Consider the following 18,932-nt stretch of genomic DNA (forward strand, 5'->3'; position numbering starts at 1 on the left):
ACACAGACACACCCTTAATTAGCTCTTATGTGAAAAAGATGGAGCTGAAGGGATGGGTTGGGGCACACACAGCTGTTTAAAAAAAAAAAAGAGTCCGACGTCCTTCTCTCTAAAAGACAGGCAGGAGCTGGAGCTTCGTGGATGTCTGCTATGCGCAGGGACGCGCAGCCGCCCCTGGGGAGAGGAGGTGGGATCAGGGCGGCTGGGGGCCAGGTGGGCGGAGGCCGGGGGAGGGGAATCCGTGCGCTCCTTCTGGGCCATCTCTGCTTCCTCCTTCCTCTCTTTGCTCCTCTGTTCTGGTCCTTCTCCTCCTCCTCCTTGGGGGCTGGAGCGGCTCCTCCTCCTGGCAGGCTGCCGCCCAGTCAGCTGACGCCGCGCTCCAGTCTCGCCTCCCCGCCGCTCTCCCCCAAAGTGGCTGCTGGGCGCCGGCGGGCCGCCCACTTTCAGGCTTTGGGGAGACTGGGGAAGCGATGTGCGCCTTCTGACGCCTGGTTTCACCGCATCACCTTGTTAACTTTCACTCCCTCAGTCTCTGTCCTGACCCTCCTCCCCACATCCCTCCTCGAAGCCACTCAGGGTGCCGAGCGCACGCTGGGGGCAGCAGGGTCACTGTCTGTCTGGGATGGCTTCCAATTTTAATGACATAGTGAAGCAGGGGTACGTGAGGATCCGGAGCAGACGCCTAGGGGTACGTATCATCCTTTCTGTGATCCTTGTTCACTTCAGGGTCTGTGTCTGCGGCCAGCATCCCGGTTCCTGGCGCTGGAGATTTGCTTGGTGGCTCTTGCAGCCCACATCCCAGGCTACCGCGGCTGCTGCGCTAACGCCAGCATCCAGTATGTCATGGAGCTATCTTTATCTCTCGGATGGCTTGACTTTCTAGCGGTGGCTACTGGAGCCCATTGACTCGGAATAAATATTTCCCGGTAGCCATGGGTGCTGAATCTGGAAAGCATGGCATGGTGCTGAGCCTGCCGGATGTCCCCGGCCGGCATCCCACTCGCGCCAACTTAACTTTTCCAGGGGATGGATGGAGGCCAAGACACTGGGCAGATATTCTGAGTGGGGATCAAGGTCAGTGACTATCTGGCCCCAGGGACTCTGCTCTGCAGCTCAGGTGTTGGCAGCTCTCAGGGGGAGAGAGCTGGCCTCAGGCAGGGCCAACTCCCTGGTAGAACCCCAGATCGGAACTTCCCTACTCTTGAGCCTAGGCAGTGGGTTTCTGTTTTTTAAGACTCCACCTTCTGAGTCCGACTGGGCGATCAGATCCACATTTTTTGTGGAGCATGGTGCCTGCGTAAAGCTCCTGGAATATGAGCTGAAAGAAAGAAAGAATGAATGAATCCCAATGGCTCCTGTCTTAAGGCTGTTTGCTTTGCTCTTGTTGGGGGCACTTTAGGAGAGAACCATCCTGCCTTTCTTTGGGTTTTAAGAGACAGTACAGTCTTTAGGGAGGGGAGGACATTGGAGTACGTATGCACATATATGTATATGAATATGTGTATACATATATATGAATATGAATGTGTGTGTGTGTATTTCAGCCCACCCCACTTCTTGCCATGTGTCTAATACCTTGGCTGTTTTTGTTGGTTTGTGTTTGTCAGAGGCTGGGGGCGGGGGCAGGGGTGGTGGCGGTGAGGCAGAGCTGAGATGTAAGTTTACTTAGCAAGGAAAGCTAGTGTTGGTAAGAATGTCAATGTCTCCATTAGGCTGAGTGATCCAATGAGTATCTTTGTCCACAAATGCGTTGTATCTGCTACCAGTCTTTTATATGGTCTCTGGCTTCTTCTTCTTCTTCTTCTTCTTCTTCTTCTTCTTCTTCTTCTTCTTCTTCTTCTTCTTCTTCTTCTTCTTCTTCTTCTTCTTCTTCTTTCTTCTTCTTTCTTCTTCTTCTTCTTCTTCTTTCTTCTTCTTCTTCTTCATGTGCCTTTAATTTGACTGAGAATAAAAGAAATTTCTCAATAGTAACTGTCGCTAGAGAGGGCTGTCTGCTGGGGAGAAACAGCCCCGATTGTTATAAAACTCTTGCTTGCTTCCTTTGGCCTATTTCTCTCTTTGCTATCTCCCTGCGGCTGGTTACTATGTTTGAACAGTCAAGTTCTCACGTCTGTGACTGTTGTAAACACAGAGAAGGAGAACCGTATCAAAACTAACCAACTTCCCTGGATTCACTACAGTTTCTTTGATTCTCCCCAGGGTCCTCAACCCAGTGACTTCCATGTGACTAGAAAGAAATCCTGAGTGTCACACCTTTTATTCTCTTGTGGCCATCATGTATGAGTTTTAAAGAGAGTGTTAGAAAGCCACATTCTAATCTTGCCTTTACTCCATCATGTCAATGGAAGGGATTGGGTCTAGACATTCATTCTGTGCTAGAGAGCATTCCAACAGGAAGAGGACATACATTATTAATGCACCGAATATGAATTATTCATGAGGATCAGGGTTGATGCCAAATCCTGACAAGGGTGATTTATAGGAAAAACTGGTTAACCTCACCTTCAAGTCTTTTTTCCCCTTATATTATTATAATTGACATAATATAGTCTCGTGTGAATCCCAACAAATTTTGGGTGGACATTAGAGGCAAACAGAGAGGAAATAGAGTCTAGTTTGCATCTGTTTTATGTTGACAGTATTTTGGTTAGTCCAGTTTCTCAAGATATAGCCATTTTGTCTGTGTTTACTTAAATAGACACAAGAATATTCATTGAATTACGGTAATCACACGCAGATAGAAAAGTCAGTTTGCTACCATATAAAACTGGCCTTATTTGTCAAGCTTGTTCCACCAGTCAATCAGTCTGTTAAGATGCTCTTGTGTTATAATTTATAAAGAAGGCCAATTCCATCGTCGCCAGAGCTGAGTGCCAACTGAAGTTTTGGTAGAAGACTTGCAAAAGTGGAGGATTCTTGTGGGAAGTGATCATAAGGACCCAGTGTCCGAGGTCAGGAATGTCTGGTGTTAATCTAGGCTGTATATAGCATTGAACATATATATTCTGGGCACTGTGTGATAGGCTGTATATAGCATGGAACATATATATTCTGGGCACTGTGTGATAGGCTGTATATAGCATGGAACATATATATTCTGGACACTGTGTGAGTCCCAGAGAGCTAAGGCAATGGTTCTGGCAGACTCAGCAGACAGAGAGTATATGTTGACACACCCAGTGACCTTGCAACTGGTAAGTGATATGACAATGGCTTTATTAATGGAATCCAGACAAGCGTCTGTGGAGGAGAGCCCCGTCTGGGAATATTTATAATTAAACAAGTAAACCGAATTTCATGGTAAGCAGCTGTTGTGTCAAAGAATGTCCCCAGGTTTGGGAAAAGATAGGAATGAACTCTGCCTGTTTGACTCATTAGGCCTGTGACCTTTGACCCTCCATGGCTTTGTTTTTTCCAAGGCCTATGCAGTGTATGCTATTTGAAGATGTTCTGGTGACATCAAGGAAGATAATATCTGTGCACATGCAGAGAGAGGACAGAGTATTGATTCTCACTGCAGTTTTATCTCTAACATGATCAAAGATGAGCGAAGGGTGGCAATGCTTCTTAGGGCTGTTCTTACCTTGCGTCTGTATGTGTCCAAAGGCAGATTTTATCACTACTACTGTTTAAATTTAAATTTACTTTGGTAAACATATCAGGACATGAAAGGTGTTCATGTTTATGGTACCAAGTTGTGCTTTGATGTGTGTGTGTGGTTTAAATGTTTAAATCAGGGTAAGTATCTTTATCTTCTCTGGGTGAAATTATTATTTTTCTCGAGGCAGAAGTACTTACTGTGCTTTAGGTCTTTCTTTTCTTTGGTTGAGGTTCTTACAAAAGGTTCATATATAAATATACATTTAATAATACAGCTTTGTAACTAAGATAGGAAGCTATGGTTAGGCATTTTGTCAATAGACAGGAAGTAAACTAGGAGCCCCTCTATTCAGATGGGTCACAGATAGGTCACCTTCCATGAAAGTCCTAATCTTTGCCTTAAGCAATCAAAGTCCATGTAAACTGACTCTTCGCTTTGAACATCAGAAAGCCAAAGGAAATTCTACTCATTTAATTGAGACGTCTCTGGGTCTTCTTGTCTGCACTGGCTCCTCCAGGTCTCAGGCTGTGCCCTGGGTACAATATTTGTTCAGGAATGTTGATGTTTCTATTTGGGGAGTTATGGGGAGGAGGGGAACAGCTATCTATAATTATCTAATTCTCAAAAGACACTGGAGATTTCTTGGATGAGTGGCATAGGCGGTGTCTGCGTCATTAACCCGCTAAGTGCGCTATTTAGATGGATTACATTTGGGTCTTCATTTGGTTTCTTTCTTTGCAATGAGGAGAATTTTCTAGCTATAATTATCCTGGCTGATCCACAATGCAACTCTCAGAGCTTAAATTTAGACCCATTTTCCTTATCGTTCCTCAGTGACTTCATGTTTAAATAACCCTTCTTTGCTCTAATCTAACAGCTTATCGGCACGGGCCACTTGAGCTCCCCTCTGGCCGGTTCTCCATCTGCCCACCTCCCCAACTGAAAGCCTAGGATAGATATCTCAAGCTCGATGCATGTGCAGCCTTGCTGGATTTACCCATGCTGGCTATTTCTAGCAGTACCTTCATCCTAGCCATTAGACAGCATTTTGGTTGCCCTGGTAAAATCAATCCTAAGCTAGAAACCAAGCAAAACTGGCATCGTATCTCCCCGTGCCTGCATCACACCACCATGGATGGCCCTTCCGCCAAGAGGCCGTGTGAGCTCAGTCTTTGAGCTCTATCTAGACTCTGACCATCTCCTATCCGCTAATCATCTACCGGCACCACTCTGGTTAATGCCCCATTCTTCCTGCTTTGTAGATTTGGAGTAACTGCTCCCACCAGCCTACATCTTCACCCCCTCTTATTCAGCACCATCTCCTACATGACTGGGTCCTCCACGGACCAGCTGACCTGGGTCTGTTCCTGCTCCTCCCACCGACTCATGCTGCTTCCCTCCTCTCTTGGCTCAGCTCCCACCGTCTCAGTGAGACCTTTCCAAACATCCCTGGTTTTTCATTTCTGCTTCTGTATCCCTAGACTTTTTTTTGTACCACCCTGTACATTTTAGACTATATTTTTATTACTTGTACACCGCCCCCCCCCCGGGAATGGGATGCTCATGGGATGCCCAATGAAGACTTGTAGAGTCAGCGGATGGAAGATGGCTCCTACCACCATTTCCTCTGATATAAGGGTGCATTTAAAAATTCCAGCATGATGACTATGGCTTGCTGTGCGCATTAAAATATTTACCAGCCTGATTATTCTATAAGAACAGAGAGATTCTTGATACCCACATAATACACGATCATCATAAGGGGCTCAGCACAATGCTTAGCACAGAGAAAATCCAATTAATATTTATTACTGCTCTGTTCTGGGTCCTACAATTACCTCGGGTAGAGATGGCGGTACTTGGCTGGTTATTATTTTCTCAGTCTTTACGGTGCTAACTCAAAGCAATTGCTGTTTAGTTAGAAAAGCACAGTTAATGTCCAAGGAATAATTTATGTGCAAACACAAATACCATTGGCCACTGATGTTAGGGGCAGAGCGCTTTTCGCCCCTACAAGACTTTCACATTATCTGCATAAATGTCCGTAATGCCTCTGAAGGGAATGCACATCTCCCTGAAACGCCACTTCACATGAACCTGCTGGTCCAGGAGATTTTCCTCTTAATTTAGATGTCTTGAGAAGCAGACGAGGAATGGACAGAGTTTAGGGAGAGACATTCCCTCTCCCCTTCATTTCCCTGCTCCACTTGACCCAATATCCCATTGAGGATTTCATATTCCATTTAAGTCTTTAGATTTTTGATTCATTTGCTAGAGTGCCCAGGTATATTTGATGCTTTTCTCGTTACTGTGGCCAGATTCAGGGCAGAAACAGCTTAATGGAGTGAGCATATCTTCTGGCTCACTGGTCAGAAGCTACAGTCTGTAGCTGGGGTGTGGCAGCTTGTAGTAGCAGGAACCCACAGATACAGCTTCAGAGGGCAAGGAACTCTGTCAGGAAGTGGAGTTGGCCTATAGCCATCAGAGGCTATAGCACAGCCCCAAAGGTTTCACAGCCTCCCTAAATGATGCTCTAAGCTGGGGCATATATTCTCAACAATAAGCCCGTTGGAGAAGTCTCATATTCAAACTATAATACTTGAAAAGGAAGGATCATCCTACAAGAGTCATCCAGACAGACTAGAGCCATCTTAGGCCATTCTTAAGGGGACTGAGGCAAGCTCACACACAGATGCAACGCCCAGTAAGACACATGAAGCACTGTTTGCCCTCCTTACAGGACAGAGGGGCTTTGGGTGACGTCTGTTTGTTAGTAGTGAAATGAATGTCCAGGTAGACCCTCGGCACGCGGTGTGGTGAAAATCCTTTAGTGTCCTGGCTCCATCCATCTCAGCTTCACTGACGTGATTTTCCACACCAGACATAACTTTCCAGCTGATACGTCGGTCCTCATGGAGGATATGATTAATTGTGCATGTATTCTGCTTTTAATTATGATCACCCAAACTGATTTAGCAATGATCGGGCCAATTTGATGGCTTTGTATGGAGACATAAACCAAATTACTGATACGATGCTATCCCAACATCTGCCAGTGTGGTTTTTTAAATTATATTCATTAGGCGACTGACAATATGTCTTTTTAGGCAGCCTGGGTAGTTTTGGTGAGGACTCACTTACCTTTGGTACCTTAAGAATTTGCTTTCCATGTGAGATGAACCTGTAGTCGTTACTTCCGTATCTGTCAAACATCCAGGGAGTGCTTCTTAGTGTTGGGCTCCATGCAAACCACAGAAAACAGAACAGCTCAGTCATCATCCTTAGTAAACCGACAGTCTGACTTAAAAACCTGTGCTGCTAACTGGTCATTTATACATTCTCAGCAGTCAAAGGTCAGCTGCTGTGAATGAACAAGTCATCCAGGATGGGAAAAGATAGCCGGAGATAGCCCTCTTTTGCACGGTTGTGGAATGCAGGAGGCTGTGCTTGCCTCTCCTCTTACTCGAGAATTTTGGTTCCAGCTGGATGAAGACCAAGCCTTCGGAGAGTCTAGGCTAGGAAAAGATGAAGCAGGCTTTCTTCCGCCCCCATCCTTGTGAGATTCAAAATGAAGTTGTGAATTCTGAAATGCCACGAGATGTATTTGAATGCAGGGATTAAAATAGCGTCTTTCTAACGTGCAGCCGGGTGGTGTTTGGATTTGGATTTGGAAGTTGATTTTGGGAGCATTTGTGGGCCTTCTTACTTCCCTAGAGTTCCTTGCCTCTGGCTAGGTATGAGCTGAGCTGGGGCACAGAGTTCTCAGCCAGCCTTAGGACACAGGATTTGGCAGACGTCTTTGTGGTGACATGTCACACCTGTGAACCTTCCCGCCCTAGGCTGATCCCAGACCGTGTCCAAAAGAATCATGATCTCATTTGTTTTCGGTCCAAACTTTTATTTTGATGTAATTGTAGGTTCCCATGAAGATGGTGGGTCGGGGGAATGGCATATTTGGTAGAGGACCTTGCTTGCAAGAGGAAGGACCTACATGTGAATTCCCAAAAGCCACATGAAAAAGCCTGGATTAGGGCCTCATGTGTATAACCCCAGTGTTCTGGGAGCAGGGTGCAGGCCTGAAGAGTCCTGGAAGCTCACTCTGTGACGAAGCTCCAGGCCAGTGGTGGAGTCCTTCCTAGCGGTCCCTCACTTCCCCATGTTCACAAACTCTTGACATTACTCATGCGTTCTCCAGTTCTAGAATTCTGTCCCTTGCGGAATGTCTGTAAGTGAAACTAGGTGGAGTCTTTGGGGCTGGACCTGGTTTTACTCACTGTCCTTCTCTGGGGAGTCACCCAGGTTTCTCTGGGTGCTGCTGGATGCTGGGTGCTGGGTTGGCGACCCACTGATGGGTCACAGGTCCTTTGAACCTTTCACTTGGTGAAGGATATCTGGGCCCTGTCCAGTCTGGGTTGTTAGAGAGAGATGATGTGACATTTGTGTGCAGGATTTTGTGTAAATGTAAGTTTTCGTAACTGTTGAGATACTCAGGGGCAACGCTGCTTGGCTGGGCAGTACGTGTGGTTTAGTTACTTGAAATTATTAGGCAGTGTTCTTTAGAGCAGAATAAAATAGAATGCGTATATGTTTCTATATAAGTGGTGTGTGTGTGTGTGTGTGTGTGTTAAGCATCATTAAGCTGGCTTACTTCTTATGATTCCAACAATGGAAAGTCTGTGTGCTGAGAACAAAGAGAACCTGGTAACTTGCTCAGTACACAGTGCTTCATGGCTTGGCAAATCCAGACCTGTGCTGGGGGTATGGATGTCCCTGGAGACATACTGGTATCCAATCCAAGCTGGAAGGCCAGAGAAGCAGGAGTCGTCTGGTGGCAGTAACTGGAGAGAGCAGCAGTAGCTACATCCCCATGTGTGGAGGAAGAACAATGCAGGCAGCCAGGTAAATGGATTCACCCTTGGATCTCCAGCTGGAAGGTGTCGGTTCCTTTAGCCAGTCAGATCTCTCTGGAAATAGACTCCCCCCACCCCCCACACACACCACACATATACAGACACACACACACACATACACTTTCTCTCTCACACACACACTCCTAGGCTATTCTAAGTTTTCTCCAAGCACCAAGCAGTCTTGTTATTTTTACGTTCACACCAACAGTGTCTGAGTGACCCGATTTCTCTCCAGTTTACTTCTGGCTGTTCTTGTGGGTGTGTGGAAGCATTGCGTATGGCTTCCACGTGCATTTCTCTGAGGGGGAGTACTGTTGATCTTCTAGTCATGTTCTTCTTTGCTACTCACGTACGCACGTAAGTAGTACACCTGGCTTGTCTCCTCAGCATCGGGTTTGGAGAGATCTTCATCCACTCTAGATTCAGACGTGTGGTTTGCAGATAGCTTCTCATAGTCTACAGTGCTCCTCTTCATCACCAGAGCCTTGCATTGCTTATCTTAAGTGTGTGTGTGTGTGTGTGTGTGTGTGTGTGTGTGTGTATCTCTGCGTGTATATGTGTGTGGATGTGTCTGTGTGTCTCTCTGTTGGTGTGTGTGTCTCTCTCTGTGGGGATGTGTGTCTGTGTGTCTATGTGTGTGTGTGTGTGTGTGTGTGTATCTGTGGGTATATGTTTGTGTCTCTCTCTGTGTCTAAGTGTGTGTGTCCGCTGTGAGTGTGTGCCTGTGTGTTTATGTGCGCATCTGTGTGTATGTGTCTCTGTTGTATGTCTGTGTGTGTATCTGTGTCTGTGACTGTTTGTATGTCTGTGTATGTGTATCTCTCTGTGTGTCTCTGTGTCTGTGTGTGTATCTGTGTGTGTGGGGGGGTGGGTGTGTGTGTCTGTGTCTCTGTGAATATATAGAGGTCAGAGTAAACTGGAAGAAGTCTGTTCTCTTCTTCCATCCTATGGATCCCAGGATAGATCAGGCCATTAGGCCTGACAGAAAGTAGAACCTCCACACTCAATGAACCATACGGCCAGCCTGTAGGATGGTCTCTCATAGGGCAGATTTTACAATCCAGTGAGATGCAGGGCAAGGCTCATTTTCATATGTGGATGTCCAGTTCCATAGATAGGTGACCCTGCTGAAATTTCTCTCTCCTCCACTGGGCACTGACTTGGGTCCATCCCCGAGCAGTCTGCTCTGCCCATTGTTCTGTGGATATGCAATCACACCTCGGGATGTTTATGCATGTCTGAGTGGCAGCCATAGAGTATGGTAAGTTGCTCTTTTTGTCAAAAAGAGTTAGCTACTTTAATTTCTTTTTCTTTCAGTATAAATTTTAAAATAATGTCTCCAAGTGGAAGGCCTACTGGGAGCAGAGTGGTTTTCTTACACATCTTCATGGGGTGCATGGTTTTATTTTCATGATGGCAATAGAATATATTTGGTAATTGGATTCTTACTTTGAATCTCAACTTGGCTACTTACTAACTCTGAAACAAATCACATAATTTCTGTCTGATTTGACCTCTTTAGATATAAAAATAAGCATAACAATATACTTCTCACCAAAGAATGGTCTATCTTACTCCAGGGCCTGGCTCACAGTAGGTACTCAACGAATACTCATAGGCTTTTATGTATCTACTTACTTATTCATTTGTTTATATTATGTGCATGTGCACTTTGCCTGTATGGATGTCTCTGTACCATGACATATGCAAAATAGCACAGAAATCTTGGGAAATAGTTATGACTTGTGTTCAGCCAAAACCATGGCTGACAACTCTTGGCTTATTGTTTGTTTTGGATTCATAAAGTGACCTTATATTACAAGGTGGAAGAAATGGATTCTGAGAAATAAAAAAAGAAAAAGCAAGAAAATAAGGCCAGGCAGGCGAATGTTCGTGGGAGGACTCTGTTCTCTCTCTCGGGGGAAGAGCGGACACATTTTCCATGGCTGTGTTATGCTCAAGTCACCAATCTTTCCCATCCCCTCCCATCTGTGTCACCTCCCAGGACATCGGACTCAGCAAAGTCTCGTACAGAGATTTTTGTTCATAAGCATAAAAGTGTGTTCTTGAAGTCTGTTCTACACAGAGTGTGTTCCTATCACTCTTAGATAGTATCGTGACGGCCAGAGGACACTTTCTGCTGTCAGGGTGTCCCTTGTACTGCACATGGGCTCCGGGAATTGAACTCCACCAATAATGAACATCTTCAGCTGCTCTCTGTTTTCCCCACTTAAACCATGAAGTGGTGTGTTTGGGCACATGGACATGGATGGAAATCAGGAAGCTGCACTTAGAAAGCCAAACACATTTACAAAGTGTGTGACTAGAACGGAAGGCCCACCAGACAGCGCTGAGACTCTGTACCCAGGAATGACCACCAGTCCTTACTAATATAAGACTGTGGCTCAGCGTGTGCTTCTCACACACACACACACACACAAACACGCACGTACACACACACCATGCATCCCACGATACTATATAAGAGTGATAGGAACACACATGCATGCCCACACACATATTCATGCACACACATACATTCACACATCGACACACACATGCACATGCATGCAAGTGCATACATACACTCAGACACTCTCATGTACATGCATGCAAGTGCATGCACACACACAAACATACACATACACACATGCATGCATGCACACACATATATTCATACATGAACTCACATGGACACACACACACATGTACATGCATGCAGGTCATACACACACACCCACATACATGCTCATATTTAACCATTCTTTGGTCTGGTCCATTCCTCTTGAAGTCTTGTTTGATTTTGCCAAATTGATCCTTTACATGAAACCAAATTCTCTCTTGTCTTTACTTAAAATTCCCAATTCTTTCCTCTTACACATGCCATCAAGACACAGTGTGGACAGATGTGATGTGGTGGCTTCACCTGCCAAGAGTCACCATGTATCCCCCACATCAGTGGGGAAAATGTTCTCCTCAGAGAGCAAACGGTCTTCTCTGCCTTACTTCCCTTCATTTCTTTTGGCTACCAACCTCTTCTTCCCTCCATTCTTGATTTCTCTAACTCCTCAACCTGACGATCCCAGCTGGCACACCACTGGGTTGTGATGGTGCCCCAGACACCACCCATCGCCTCAGTGGGGGAAGCCACTCACATGTAGATATTTAAATAATTAAAGTTAGGTGGTTTGGAATCTTGTTTTTATATTTGAAGCAGCAGAGACTACTTCACTGTTAAGGTTGCTTTTTCCTGCAGAGAACCCAGGTTCAGTTCCTAGGTTCTCCACTGAATGGCTCACAGCCACCTGTAACTCCAACTCTTGGTGGTCCAACTCCTTCTTCTGTCCTCTGAGGTGCTTGGAGTACCTAAAAATCACATAGGCATCCCCCTACACACACACACACACACACACACACACACACCGCCAATCAATCTCTTTTTAAAAAAGTATTTAAACAAATCCTTTGGCACATGAACCAATTGAAGTTATAAATAGTCACAGACGCTCATTCCTGGCAGCTATACCAGCACCATGTATATAACATATTTCCATCACTGTACAGAGCTCTGTTGGACAATGCTGCCTGCATCGTGTCTGTATAACATTGATGGATGGCTTAAATGATATGTTTTGATGATTTTAGCTTCACTAAGCTGGGAGCTCCACAGGGGCTCAGCAGGGTTGGCACTAACTCCTTTATTCCCATGTAGGCCCTCAGTAGCTAATTGTTGAAGCAGTGTGTGTGTGTGTGTGTGATATGTGGATTGAAGAATTCTCTCTAGTGCTTGGTTTTTGTCATTTGCCCCTTAGTGTCCAGCAGGGGCTTTTGGAAGGACCAACCACTCCACGATTTTTACCCATGCTCTCTCATATAACAGTTGGAAAAGACTAATTCTGCTACTGTCATTATCATCCAGAAATATTTAAGTTTTCCATGCGGCGGATATGGCAAAGCCCATTGCCTAACTGCAAAGACTGACCATGACTAGCCCTGACCTACAGGGTATGTGTCACAGTGTGCCTCCAGGACATTCACCCCCTCCATCCCTTACAAATCCAGTTAGGCACAACTCTGTGAACACGCAGAGCTGTGGATGAAGTCCAGGATCATCGGGGACCTCAGTAGAGTGTGTCTGACAACTGTCTCATGCAACCAACTCCTTCCAAAGCACTTGCCCTGGGACTGTTCCCCAGGGTGCGCCACGCATGCCTGTCTGCTTCCTAAGAAGCAGCACCATCAGTCAGCCACAGCATGGTGAGTAACTGAGAGGCTACTGACCAGGGTCGGGCTCAGGCTCCTGCAGAGGCGCTGGGAGCACTCCAGGGCTTCAGGACCCAGACCCAGCCGTATGTAGGTCTGTGGCTTCCCCCCTGTACCCAACAGAGTGTTCTCACAACTGAAATGTCTCTGTCACTCTGGAATCCCCGTAGCTATTCAGTCCTTCTGATCTCTGTCAAAAGACCGCAGAGGGGAGTGGAGCAGAGGGTGGGTAGAATCTTCACAGGGGAGAGTGGGAGACTAGACAATGGCTAGGTAGACTGTTGTGCCAACCTGTATGTTAAGGAGGGTTTCTACTCCTTCCGAAGTCTCCAGATAGCCTTCCTCGAGGAGCATTTTCCTGTCCAGATGATTGGCAGTTTCGTTTGATTGGCTTTTAGGAGAGGTAAATGATAGGATCTCCCTGTTTCACCTGAAAGCCCCTAGCCAGAACGTAATCGCAGGAGATTTAGATAGCTATCTGTTAATGGCTTCCTAAGCAGTTCAGAGCTCCACTCTCTGGACCTTTCTTCTGACTGATCCCAGACCTGCAATTAGGCTTTGTCTTCGAATTCACCGGTCATAAGGAAGAGTCCAGCTCCAATGGCCTCCAAGCCCAGATCAATCAGCTAACAAGCCAGCGAGCAGTTCTGTAGTTTTCATAAAAATGGAAATAAAAAGGCTCATTTCGTTTACCGTGCTGTTAGAGCACATCAGTCCCTTTACCAGATTTATCTTTATTAAAGAATCGTTCATTGTGTTTGTGTGCGTGTGTGCATGCATGTGTGTCTCGGTGTGCCTGTGGTGCCGGAGGACCATGTCTGAGAGGTGGTTCTCTACTTCCACCCTGTGCATTCCGGGGATCAAGCTGAGGTCATCAGGTTCCTGAGCAAGCACCTCCCCCCACAGTCACCCCCACCAGGCAAGCATTCATCTATTCAAATGAGGAGCGTTCTTGAACTAGTTCATTATATTGACTGGTTGAAGGGAAAATTATCAACTGCTTTTCCTTTTGAGAAAGAAACCACCAAATGAAACAATAGGTGAAGTTTCCATGTGTGGCGCCTAGACCTCTCAGTTGTCATTAAGAGCCTGGTCACAGCTTCTCCCACCACTACCTGTGGATGAATATTCATAACAAGGGATCCTGTCTTGCTGAGAGCCCAAGAGAAGGAAGATGCTGTGTCCAATCAATTTAATCCCATTTCCTCCGGACAGCAGCCCAGCCACTGAGATGAGAAATTTGAGTTGTTCTTTTTCTCTTCATAACTGTGGGTACACTGGGTGTCTCTGACTTTCAGGGTGAAACCTTAGCACCTCACTAGAGAGATGGAGTTGCAGAAGGTATGCTGACTGGAAGATGTTTTGATATAGATGAAGGATTTAGATGCAAGCAACCCCCAGGCTGCCGAGCTGCCTTTTAAGGAGATTGGCCATTTGGTTTAAAGAAGTTCTTTCATCATATGGAAATACATTTCTGAAGTTAAATTCATTTTAGCGGGACAGTCACACACAGGATCAAGTGTGTGAAAGGGAGATTGGATATTCTGTTGGCCTTTAATATTGAAGCTTAATTTCCAGAGATTTTTTTTTTAGACGAAGTTGAATAATGTAAGATGAAAAAAATTTATTGGTCTATTGCTCCAATATTAACTCAACAAATGGGTCAGCTTCCTGCGTGTAAAGGTCATATGTTCCAGAGAATCTGTAATTTTGATTTTAGATTAGCGTCAGGCCTATGAATTCAAAAATAAAGGTTCTCATTTTATCTGCTTCAAGGTTCAAGCTGAGAAATATGCGGGCATATGATTTGAATTCCGACAGAGAATGTGAGAGCTATTTTAAGGGCCTCTTAACTGCTCTTTCACGTACATGCCATGAAGACTCTACTAGGCTTCAGGATGATAGGGTAACAGAATGCTAGGAGTTCAAGTTTCAAAGTCAAGGAAAAGTGCAAAGCAGAAACTGTCACAGTTCGCAGAGATTTGACACGAGTCTCTCCAGAAGCTGAGGTTGAGACTTTCTGATTTGTACAAAGCTCCGCAGTGGCTCCCAGGAACATCATTATCATTATATTTAGTGTGTGTGTGTGTGTGTGTGTGTGTGCATGTGCGCATGAGTGCAGTTACTAATGGAGTCCAGAAGAGGGCATCAGAACCCATGGAGTAGGTTGTGAACCACCTGACTGGGAAGCTGGGAACTGAACTCTTCCTCTGCAAGTAGGCTCACCACTGCACCATCTCTTACCTGCTTCTTTATCGATGCATTTGCTTTCACAGCCGACGTTCTGAATGGTAACAGAATGCTAGTGGTTCACACCTTTGCAGGGTCCTAAAAATAAATACGATGACCATGTGTTGAGACATGAGACTTTTTAGTAAATCTGTTTTTTTCAAGAATGCATAAAAAGTCTCTCTGTGTGTCTGTCTGTCTGTTTAAGAGGGAGGGGCAAATATTCATTCATGTGTTTTTTTGAAAAGACTGTCTCCAATAATGTCACTGACCTTTATCTATGTACTGGGGACCTTGGACAGGGACAGGGCATGCTCACCCATATGCACCCCCACCCCCGATTTGTCACTGTCTTTGTATGTTTTTTCTTAGCAGGAAAGGTGACCAGGGTCCATAATTACTCAGTCTAAAAAATTTTCGGATCTCTTGGTGATTGAAACAAACTTTACTACTTTATGGTTGGTGTCATCGTTAAAGCCATTTTAATAAAGAGCACCGGCAGCTTGGGCTTTTAGGGACATCTGTGCCAGTGTCATCAGCTGGAGTATGGGACAGTTTCCCTGCGCATTGTGTTCACCAAGGAAGCAGTAGTGGGTCCAGACTACATGGAGGGAAAGCTGCATTTTGGATTCATGTGCCAAGAGTATGCATGCATTTCCCTTGTTAAAAGTTATATAAACCTGTCACACGAATATGAAATTATTATTTTAGTCTATCCCTATCTTTCTCCTAAACATTAAAAAAATTAATATGGCTATAAGTAGCACATATGTAAAATATCACCTGCAGCAATCTCTGCCTGAAAGCGTACAGCCCTTCTTCCATAGCCCTGGGTTCGGCATACATGGAACCAACCGACTGTGAACCCCAGATATTCATCTGAAACTGCACCTGCTCTGGAAGGAAGGGTACAGATGTTTTCACGTTGTTACTTCTTAAACAATCCAGGATAACAACTATTTACACAGCATTTGCATTTTGCTGAGTACTCTGTGTCATCCGGTGGTGATTTGAAGTACCCGGGGGGGGGGGGGGATGTGCGCAGGTGGGATGCTGAGTTCTGCATCATTGCTGTCTCAGGACAGGAGCATCCACAGATCACCATCTCTGTAGAGAGCCTTTGGGGCCCATCTGTTGTGGCTACTGAAGGACAGCCATTGCTGTGTTCTATGGTGATCACGTGATCTTCAAGACTGTGTTTATGATGTCCGTGTTGACTTGATAATAAAAGCACTGGAATTGTCCCTCGTGAGAAAGGACACCTAGGCTGTTCAGCATTGGCCATGGCTTTTACTATTCCCCTGGAATGGTTTGTTTATGGGGCCAGAGACTTTGGATATCCTATGTCCTTGACACATACTATGTTGGCTTCCTTTGGGGTCATGGGTATCTAAACTCCTGCCTATGCTGTCTGAAGGGATAAATATCAATGTTTAAGATGGCAAGCTGAGAGACTGAGGAGACAGCTGAGCCATTCACGTGTTTGTGTGGAATACAATAGGGTATCATGAGAACTACATGGAACCTAATAATCACCAGGGAAGTAAGCAAGCCTGCAAACGGAGTCCAGGGAAACGGGCAGGTGACCGGTGACATATTTCTTCCAAAAATATGGCTGTTTGTTAGCTGACTGCTTTTCAAATCCATTCTCTGCCACCTCAAAGAAAGGCCAGAAATGAAGAGAAAAACCTCCCAGAACAGTGAGTTCATTCAACCGAGATTTGGTTTAGGGCAAAGTTTCTCTTTTGGCGGCATCATTGACATGGACGTGGGGATGGACAGACTAAGTGAGACAAACATCGCTCTCATCCCTAACATCCGTGGCCAACAGCATTAACATTCCCAACCTGCTGTTTTTTCCTCATCCCTGGGCAGCTGATGTCACCAGGTCATCCTTATAATCCTCTTGTATGTTTCAGACCTGAGCATGAATCCCACATGTGCTTGCACATGCACACAGTGCTTTGTGACATCTGTGTTGCAGAACCTCTGTAAATTCTTTTGTTCATTTATGACTCTCACTATAATCGGAGAAAAATTAAGAGCGCATTCTGCAAGGATGAGCAGTGCCATCTCCGGCACATGGATAACCGACCTCAATGATGCCTGCGGACATTCCTCAATGATGCCCGCGGACATTCTGGCTTCATTTATTCCAGAACTGGGAAGGAGACACTTGGTATTGATTGATGAATTCTGGGCAAATTCCGATTCCTGAGTGAAGGCCATGATTACAGTTTGCTCATTAAGCTTGCAGATGACAGGCATTGGGTTTGGCTTTGTGGCTTATATCCCGTTGTTCACGCTGTGTGTGTGTGTGTGTGTGTGTGTGTGCCAAAGGCTGGGAAGGCTCATTGACAGAGTGTGCTCCAGGTCTGTACATGGTGAGCAGGCATCTCTGGCTCTCTGTGGGATATGCCTGGCACTGTCAGAAACCACAGGAACCACAGATCAATTTAATCCTCACACTGCCAGCAACCAAATGTTCTAGAACTTTATAATACCTAAGCACTTATATGATAGGTAATGCTCTCCATTTGTGCAGCCATAGATTTCATTCATTCATTCATTCACTCATTCATTCATCCACTCATTCATTCATTCATTCACCCACTCACTCATTCACTCATTCACTCACTCACTCACTCACTCACTCACTCACTTACTCATTCACTCACTCATTCATTCATCCACTCATTCACCCACTCACTCATTCACTCACTCACTCACACATTCATTCATCCACTCATTCACTCACTCATTTATTCATCCACTCATTCACTCATTCACTCACCCAATCACTCATTCACTCATTCCTTCACTTACTCATTCACTCACTCACTCACTCACTCACTCACTCACTCAATCACTCATTCCTTCACTCATTCATTCACTCACTCACTCATTCATCCACTCATTCACTCATTCATTCGTTTTCCTTTCATTTATTCAGCATCCTTTGTTCACTGAGGAGGTACTATTTCCAACTCAGATCTTGCTACCCCAGATAACTTAGACTCAGAATAAAGCAGCAAATAGATGGTGTACACATGGGTCCTGTGATCGACACTCGTTTAACCAATCACTTTTTTGTTTCCATAACAACTGATACAAATTCAAGCGCCATCTTATAATTATGCAGTGTTCACAGCTCTGGGTTCTAAAATTAAAAGTTTAAAAATGATACACAACAAAAAAGACTTGCCATCATCTTTCTCTCAGAGAGTCACTTAGTTCCCTCCAGTGCGGCCATTAGCGCCCTGCACATATTCCCATCCATAATGCTGACTTATGTCAGTCTGTCCACGCACACATATGTCTGTAGGTTTTCACATGGGTGTCACGTGTGCTCCATCTTCTTCAGTGACATGTACTGATATACTATACGTTCTCTTTTTCACTCCACACAGATTTCTCCACATGATTAGAGGTTAGTCCCTTCCTGTCCCCAGATGTCCCCATTTAACTATATTAAATATTATATGTATTATAAATCTTTATGAATTTTATTGATTTTTATTTTTATTGACAACAGTATTGGACTAGGTATGTTTGTGGATAATTTTTAATAACTGAAATTATGAGTTTTAAATGGAGTGATTTTTTTTTATGGCTATCAGAAAATATGTTTTGAATGACAGTCTGGTGGTATTGATCCACACTGTGTTTGTGACACCTCTGTCTCATGTGTAAAGAGAGATACAGGTGTGTGTTTGTACATATGTATGGCTGTATGTTTACATGTATGTATATGTGTATGTATGTGTGTGTATGTATGTGTGTATATGTGTGTATGTATGTGTGTATATGTGTGTATGTATGTGTATGTATGTGTGTATGTATATATGTATGTGTGTGTATGTATGTGTGTATGTATATATGTATGTATATGTGTATGTAAGTATGTATGTATGTGTGTATGCATGTGT

General features: G+C 44.8%; 1 protein-coding gene across 1 annotated transcript in view; it reads left to right on the top strand.

Moving 5' to 3' along the window:
- The first annotated feature begins 428 nt into the window (after positions 1 to 428).
- The window catches only part of Dok5 (docking protein 5), a 150,687-nt gene continuing 132,183 nt past the window's right edge, over positions 429 to 18,932 (top strand). Inside the window, exon 1 of the mRNA XM_021155776.2 lies at positions 429 to 688. Coding sequence (XP_021011435.1) covers positions 623 to 688 — 66 coding nt within the window. The 5' untranslated portion in view covers positions 429 to 622. The remainder of the gene's footprint in view (positions 689 to 18,932) is intronic.

This window comes from Mus caroli, chromosome 2, assembly GCF_900094665.2.
Source record: "Mus caroli chromosome 2, CAROLI_EIJ_v1.1, whole genome shotgun sequence".
Lineage (NCBI taxonomy): Eukaryota > Metazoa > Chordata > Mammalia > Rodentia > Muridae > Mus > Mus caroli.